At 30.1% G+C, this 8,973-nt stretch overlaps 1 protein-coding gene across 1 annotated transcript; it reads left to right on the plus strand.

The window, feature by feature from the left end:
- Positions 1-2,207: 2,207 nt before the first annotated feature.
- On the plus strand, positions 2,208-8,538 carry LOC107855205 (beta-glucosidase 12; the record flags this gene model as incomplete). Its single annotated transcript, XM_047397162.1, is given in 9 exon segments — positions 2,208-2,421; positions 2,794-2,863; positions 6,283-6,341; positions 6,471-6,546; positions 6,961-7,038; positions 7,145-7,232; positions 7,328-7,583; positions 8,109-8,224; positions 8,318-8,538. Coding segments are annotated over 9 exon segments (1,141 nt in total), but the record flags the coding sequence as incomplete, so codon positions are not given.
- Positions 8,539-8,973: the final 435 nt, after the last annotated feature.

An 8,973-nucleotide genomic window follows, 5' to 3' on the forward strand; every position in this document is an offset into this window, starting at 1 on the left:
GTCAATACTAGTAAAACAAATAAATTGAAACTGAAAGTATTATGTAAGTTGAAAATTCAAAATAGAATAATTAACATGATACTTTTATCTCAAATTTCAACAAATGTACATAAATATTTTTCGAAAGAAAGAAAAACTTAAGCCCATAACCTTATTTAACAATGAATTCCACTTTAATTTAAAAATTAGAATAATAAAAAAATTATGCTAAACGAGAAAATAAACATAAAATAAATTAAAAATAGATAATACTAACAATTGCATGGAATCAAAAGAAGTAAATATTAAAAAATGAGAAGAAAATAAATATAAATAATATCAAATAAAATATATTTAAAAATATTAGAACAATAAAATTTAAAAAGTATTTAAAGTAATAGAAAGAAAAAATAAAATAAAAATAAAAGAAAAAAACTAAAAAGTAATCAACTAGTTATAATTACCACCATGTAATTACCAGTAATTCACCGTTCTTCCTATGAATTACAAAATATAATTACCTTTTGACAATTACACTTAATTATCTGGTGAACAAGTAATTATCAGACTACAATTACACCAAATCCAATTTCATAATGACTTTTCAAACTATTCCTTAGTTTTCACCACTTCAAATATTTTACATGTGTCACTTGTAAAGTGCATGTGCTTCTATCATGTAAATAAGAAATAAATTAATCCAGTAAATTCAGAATGCTAGATCACCGTCAAGAGTTAATACATAAAAATGATCCTAAACTTGACACCAAATTATAATCTTGACATTAAATTTTGATAGTGTACAAATAAGACCTTTAACTATTCAAAACCTGAACAAATATGACCTTTGATTTTGCAATTCCATGCGTGAGTCTTACTCGCGCCTACGAGAAAAGGTAATCTAATCACACGGTGCCACGTCGTTAAACGGGCCGACTTGGAGAGAGGTCATATTTGTGCAGTTTTGAATAGTTAAAGGTCATATTTGTGCACTGTCAAAGTTTAATGTCTTATTTATGTATTATGCCTTTAGATTTTAAGTTGAACGCGCCTAATTTTGCGTGTTGAACACGCGTTTTGTCACGTAGAATTGGAGGTCATATTTATGCAGTTTGAATAGTTAAAGGTAATATTTGTATACTGTCAAATTTTAAGATCAAAGTTATAATTTGATGTCAAGTTTAAGGTTATTTTTATATATATGTATTAACATTTATCCACTTTCTTTGGGATACGTGAGTAATGTTTGAATGGTTGACGAATACAGCTAAAACCAGCCATAATTTGATTTAAATTGTGCTCGATTATTATTTAATATCCTTGACATCTACAAAACAACTAGGGAAGATACACATTTGCTTATTTTTCAATGTCCCATATTCACCCATCCCCCACGAAGCCGGCCCATATTGATTGCAAATTGGGGGAAAAAAAATAGAAAAATGAAAAAAATATTTTTTTTAAGATTTTCTATTTTCTATTTGATATTTATATTGGAGTCCGATTAAATTTGAATTCAAGTCAGTAAGTCCCACATTGAATGGTAAAGCGCTATCGAACAAAAATAACTCCATACCTAAGGGACTCGAACCTAAAACCTCCGGAGAGTATGTATCCCTCCGCCACTAACCCTTATTGATAATGAAGGAGAAAATACATCATTCTCCCCCCCCTCCCCCTCCCCTCAACTTATCACCAAAACTTACTTTAGCACTTAAACTTAACTTATAATTATTTATCCTTTAGCAACTTTCAACTGAATTTTTTACCACCCTAATTGCTAACGTGACAATTTTTTAAAAAATCCGTGCGTAAATAGCTTAAAAACGTGAAAAAAATGGGATCCACCTTTTAAATTTTATAAATTTTCTTTCTTTATATATATAATAATAATAATAATAATAATAATAATAATAATAATAATAATAATAAAACATCTTCTTCATTTTCTTCAATTTCTTAATGTCAATAACATGACACGGATTTGGCAATGACTAGGCGCGTGTGTAGTGCACTCTTCGTTGTGAGAGTAAGATTTTGATTTTGAGATTGAAATTACTTCACTTGAAAGTTGTTAAAGGGGTAAATAATTGCCCAATTAGTTTAGAATCTAAAGTAAGTTTTACTGACAAGTTGAGGGGATCTGATGTATTTTCTCGTAATAAAGAAATATCTATTGCATTATTGGCCTCCATATTAAATGAAAGTCTATATAAAGAGAGTGCAAAGAAGAGAAAAAAAAAAGCAGAGAGATAGTAAGTGGCTATGGCATCTAAAGGTCCATTCTTGGCAGTTGGCCTCTTGATCTTCTTGGCCACATTTTTGGCCACAGCTGAGTTTTCTGTGGCTGCAAAAGTGCCAAGCCGTACTATTTCTACTCCATTTAATCGTACCATTTTCCCTTCTTCTTTTCTTTTTGGAGCTTCCACTTCTTCCTATCAGGTAATTTTTCATGTCTTCATTTAATTTCCACTTAACTAACTATTTTTTCTCTTGGTGTTTTTTTTTTGCTTGCTTCATTGTTTACTTCTTTTGTGTACTTGGATTTGATATCCTTCAAAAACAACTTCTTTACCTCTACGAGGTACTGGTAAGGTCTGTGTACACTTTGCTCTACGAGGTACTGGTAAGGTCTGTGTACACTTTGCTCTCTCCAAGCATCACTTGTGAGCTGGGTATGTTCGTGTTGTTAGTGGTCTTTCGCCTGCATTTGCTTTGTAATATGTTATATATATATATATATGTGTGTGTGTGTGTGTGTGGAAATTAATAAAATAGTTGATTATTTGTTTAAATTTTTTTGTTAATTTACAGTATGAAGGTGCATGGAATGAAGATGGCAAAGGGCCAAGTATTATTGATACTTTCGTCCATACTCATCCTGGTCAGTCCTCTTCCATGTCTTCTCTCTCAAATTTTTGAGTTCAAAGTTCATACATCGTGGGTGTAAATAGTTTATTTACTTATAATATTATATTATCAGATCATTTAAAGAGATATAGGCAAACCTTTTTAAAATGCAAGGTTTGAAATCTTGAAAATTACATATGTTACTTGCTACCATAAGTGAAATGACTTGATGGCATAAAAGTATTTACATTGATAGAGTATGTTGTTTAAACTATCTCGTTTAGCTAAAGATTTTAAAGTTGAAACTTGAAAATTTTGAATTTTTGAATTTTTTGGAATCTGAAGTTGTATTTGGACATCATTTTATTTGGAATTTTTTTTTTCAAATTATATGAGTGAAAGTCCCCGAAACTTGTTCTGGATTAGTTTTTGAAAACTTGAAAATATTTGATGATCAAATTTTCAGATCTAATCAAAATTTATGGTCAAACAGATTTTTGAAAATAAATCTTCAAATTAATTTGATAAAAAAATTTATGATCAAATGCTAACTAAATTTTAATGCATTTTTCATCCACTTAATTTTCAATTATAGTTGACTTTAATTTAATCGACTTCCTAGCTAAGCAACATCTAATTAAACCAAATATAGATCTAGGGATCAGTCAATATATATGATAATAATAATTAGATTTATAGTTAAATAATGTAAATTTGAGGAAATTCCTAAACATATATACTCCTTTCATTTTATATTAGTTGACCTTATAGACTTGACATACCCATTAAGAGAAAATTTATTAGCGATTTATTTTATCAAATTAGCCTTATTAATTATATTTTGAAAATATAAACTTAAGTTTGAAATAACATAATAATATTTTCTCGATTTTATAAAAGAAATAATTAAATTGAAACAAATATTTTTTTTGAAAAAGGTCAACTAATACGATATGGAGGGAGTATTAAGTAGGGAAAAAAGTTGCTGCAACCGAAATTATGAATCCAAGTACCCTTAATATGTGTACATCATATATATAACAGAAGAGGACATACATTCCATTTTGTAACTTGGATTATAATTGTTCAAAAACTCCTTAAGTTTTACCTGTTGTGGAACCAATTAGCCTCAACATTCTGGTGATGCAATGTAGCAATCTCATAGGTAAAAGATTCCCATTTTACCTTAAGAAAATAAGGATGATTGGTCATATGTACACACGTTAAAAAATGTGTCACGGTCTAAAGAGTGTGTAAGTACGAATGTTCACAAAGAAACAAACAAAAGAACAAGTAACTTCGTCTGAACAACAATTCTACTACTAACATTTTGACTGCATTTTAGCTACTGTGGATAGAAATTTAAAGCATTTAATCGCTTCTGCAATGGTGGTCACAAAGATAGAAATTTTATCAACCAAGTTTATACATAAGTGGGGTCTCTATTTGTTACGTGTGGGCGTTAAGTAAATTCATGAAGAACAACAATGTACTGTTAAATACATTAAGTAGTGGTTTGACCATGAGTTTTTTTTTTCCTTTTTTTTGGAAGATTATTTCTCTTTAGTGAAAAAAATAAAAACACGCTGTGTTTGGCTATAAGTTTTTCAACTCCAATTTCGAAAATTTATTTACTTATTTTCAACTTTTTTCACTCATACTTCTTTCACAAAATTTCAAAAACAATTTTAATTTATTTTCATTGCATAACTCCAATTTCAACTCTAACTTCAAAAAAATATAATTTTCATGATCAAACGGAGCCAAATATCGATAGCTCTTTTTGCATCCTTCTATTCATTGGGTTGATTTAACAAGTACGCCAGTGTCAAGTCAGACTGCATATAGTCCTGTATGTTATTAAAAAAAGGGGTCTGGCTAAAGCGAAAATGGTGGAGGGAATTGCAGCATGTGAGGAAATCACCTTACTATTAATAAGGCAGTTTAGATAATTAATTGACTAAGCTATTAAGATCTTAAAAATGGGGGTCTCTTATCTATCCTATTTATGAATTTATTATGCTCAGCTTTGTCATTAAATAAGTTTTACTTCCTTTGTCCTATTTTATATGTCGTTTTTTAACCGGACATAGAATTTAAAAAATAAATGATTACACTGTAAAATTTATAAAATTGCCCTTATTAAAGCCCCTTTAATGTTTATTTTGTAATTCTCTTTTCTTATTAAGTGAAATACGGATAAAATGAGCATGATGTCATTAAATAATTATCAAATAAAAAAATATAACATTTTTTTTAAAGGAACAAAAAAAATATATATCACGTAAGTTTAGACTAAGGGACTACTAATTTAATACATGCAGGTAGTACTCAGTCAATGGTACCACATATACGATCCATAATTAACTTAATCATTGCCAGAAGGGATTTCATCAATTTTGTTAATTTTGTCCTTCAGAGGAACAAAATACAGTATTAATTAAGTTGGTCCTTGTCCTAACTCCTAAGTCCAATTATTAGTGGGCACGTCATGAAAATTATTTTTCGTAAAGTTAAAGTTGGAGTTATACTTGTGTTTGTTGATGAATATAATTGGAGTTGTTTTTAAATTTTTGTGAGAGAAGTAAATTAAAAAAATAAAAATAATTTCTTTTATAATTTATTTTTTCAAAAGTATTTTCATAATCAAACATCAACTTTAAATTATATTCGCCATGTAAATGTTTTTCTGAAAAAGTAAAAAACAAAACTCATGCGCAAAAGGGACCTCCCTTCAAACGAGAGTTTCAACTTTCAACTTGGAAATATTATCAACAACTTTCTAGAACTTCCTTAACTTGCAATTCCTAACATAATTTACTCATAAATTTATACTAAATCACTACCGATCATGTAAAGCAAGGATATATATTCAAACCTGTTTAAATATATTTATTCTTTTTTTTTTTTCTCAGAGAAGGCAATCTGTTTATTTAATAACAAAAGCAGAGAGTTCGTTGCTCTAACCCATCTTACTCATCATTTTTGTAAAAAAAATATAGGAGTAACTAAAAAGCTAATTTGATTTACTTTTTTGTTTATTTTTAAATTTAGTTTACTACTACTACTTTTTTACTTCACTACATTATAAAGCAGAGAGTTAATGTGTGCGTGGTATGAAGAGATTTTCTAACGCTATTTTCTTACTCATTTAATTTAGGAAAAAAAAAACTATATTAGGGTGGATGGGGTAAGCGGGGGTAGGATGTAGTGGAGAGGAGATAGTAATTTTCAATGATAACTTATTGACAATTTGACATCATTCTTTGCGAATGGCCCTCGATAAGATAGATAGATCCTCACTGTGCCCATGCAAATCTAGATGTCTGACAAAAATTATACATAGAACTTTGAGCTACGTTATCTTTTTCATTTTTTAAGTTTTGTTTATTCTAGCAATTTTTAGTACGTACTATTTTTTAAACTTGTGCCAATATTGTGAATTCTATGCAGAAAAAATATTGGACCGTAGCAACGGCGACATAGCTTTGGACTTTTATCATCGTTACAAGGTACTGCTAATTAATTTTTGATTTGGCTAAACAGAAATTAGATGAAGAAATATTAATTTCTTATTTATATCTTAATCGAAAAGCAAAAGCATAAATTAGTGTACCAATATTACTGCCTCTCATATGCAGGAGGACGTCAAACTAGCAAAATTCGAAGGACTGGATGCTTTCAGGTTTTCTATCGCATGGACAAGAATATTACCAAGTAAGATGATTAATTAGTGCTTCTTTTGTCCCAATTTACGTGGGCTATTTTGGATTTTTGAGATCTAAATGAGTCTCTCTTTGACCGTAAATTTTTCATATATATGCCTTTCTGATATCCTGATTATCAATTATTCTGGCTCATAGTTCTTTTTACGTAGTTTTCAAATATGTAAAATTTTATTTAAAAAACTTAAAGATATCATGTCCGAATTCACGGTCAGAATTAAACTATTTGACTCTCGAAGTACAACTCGTGACACATAAATTCGGACAGAAAAAAATATTATTTATCCTTTTGTTAATTATAAGTTGATCTGCCTAAAATGTAAAATCAGTGCCCGGATTAACCTTAATAGAGTTGATTATTTTCATGATGTCTATTATATGCATCTTTTACTTTGTGTATTTTCAGAGGGGAAGCTAAGCAAAGGAGTAAATCAAGCTGGTATTGACCACTACAACAGTCTCATCAATGAGATAGTAGCCCTTGGTAATAATTAATTAATTCTCTTATCTGTCTTTCCCACATGCCTTAACACAAGTAAAAACTTTAATTAAAATGAATGGTTTAAACTAACTTTATACATTGCAATTAGGTATTAAACCTTTAGCGACACTTTTTCATTGGGATGTTCCTCAAGCCCTTGAGGATGAATACCTTGGCTTTCTAAGCCCTAAGATCGTGTAAGTGTAACAATTATTATTATGTTCTGTGCCCATAATTTTGTCCGTCGAGTTTAAGTCCCGAATCCGCCTCTGATAACTGGTCGTGCATACAGGGGTGACTACACAGATTTTGTGGAGATATGTTTCAAACATTTTGGAGACAGGGTGAAGCTGTGGTCAACCATGAATGAGCCATGGATTTTTACATCAACAGGTTATGATTCTGGTTCATTGGCACCTGGCCGTTGTTCTGCCTGGATGAACAGCAACTGTTCAGCCGGAAACTCAGGCACTGAGCCTTACATAGCAGGACACAACATTCTTCTTGCTCATGCTGCTGCTGCCAAGCTATACAGGCAAAAATACAAGGTTCGCGTAAACTTTAATACGCACCGTGTCTCAACTTATGTGGCGTATATAGTTGAGTTAGATAGTTTCATTTTGACCAACAATTCGGTCATGAAATTTTTAAAATTTTTTTAAAATAAAATTTATATATTTAAAAACTACGTTAAAAACACTACAAAGTAGCCATAATATATAATCTAAAAGACATAAAAAAATTATGATAAAAAAATAAATTTCTTTGAATCTGAAAATCTGAAAAATACTATAGAAATTGAGTCTGAAGAAACAGTAAATTACTTCTGATAATTAATCAATTGCATTAGACTTTGTGAAAACAAAAAATTACGTCAGATTCTTCTAAAGTATTGCAAAATTCATGATGGATTCTCAAAAAAACGTTATTACTTTTAACAATTTGATATGTACTTGCTCACATTTTTAACGAGTCCGAGTAAATAGTCTCTTATGGGACAAACGTTTTTCTTTAATTTGGTGTATAAATTTGAATTATAACTTTGTTTTTGTTTGGTGGTGACGCAAGTGCAGCCAATTCAAAAAGGTGAAATAGGAATTATATTGGTTTCACATTGGTTCGAGCCATTCTCCAACAAACCAGAGGATAAGAGAGCATCTAAAAGATCTCTTGATTTTATGCTTGGATGGTAACTGAAAAAATAAATATTATATCTATTACTTTGATTTGAAGTGCTTAATATATATTTTTATAAACAAACTAAAATATATTATGGTGACAGGTATTTGCACCCATTGACTTATGGAGATTATCCAAGAACTATGAAGAGGCTAGTAGGAAAGAGACTACCAAAATTCACCCCAAAAGAATCAAAATTGGTGAAAGACTCTTTTGATTTCTTAGGATTGAATTATTACACCTCAAATTTTGCAGCTCATCTTTCTAGCCCACCAAATACTGTGAATATCAGCTCTGGAACTGATAATCAAGTCAATCAAACGAGTAAGCTTCTACAACTATGAGTTGAGTATCCAAAATCGTTCTTCTATTGGAGGTGTCAAATGAGCAAGTTGAACTGAATTTGAATGAATTAAAATGAATTGAGTTAATAAATAAACAGGTTAAGGTTGAATTTGAGTAGGTTCAAATGAGCCTAGTTGATAAATAACCTGTCTTAGTTTTTTGCATTGAAATGAGTTAAAAAGCGGGTCATAATCAAACCACCTAAGTCTTCCTAAGTTTTTATTTCTTTGTATGTTCTTTTATAATTTTTATTAGGCCAAATTCATTGATAGACACTCAAATTTGTTGTCAAAATTCACTTAGATATCTAAATTAAGGCTTGTTCCTATCAGACCCCTAAATCCCCAAATTTTATCTCAATTAGGCATTTTTTGCCTACATGGCACTGCGCGTGCAGTGCAAACGTAGAGGGCG

This window comes from Capsicum annuum, chromosome 1 (genome assembly GCF_002878395.1).
Source record: "Capsicum annuum cultivar UCD-10X-F1 chromosome 1, UCD10Xv1.1, whole genome shotgun sequence".
NCBI lineage: Eukaryota > Viridiplantae > Streptophyta > Magnoliopsida > Solanales > Solanaceae > Capsicum > Capsicum annuum.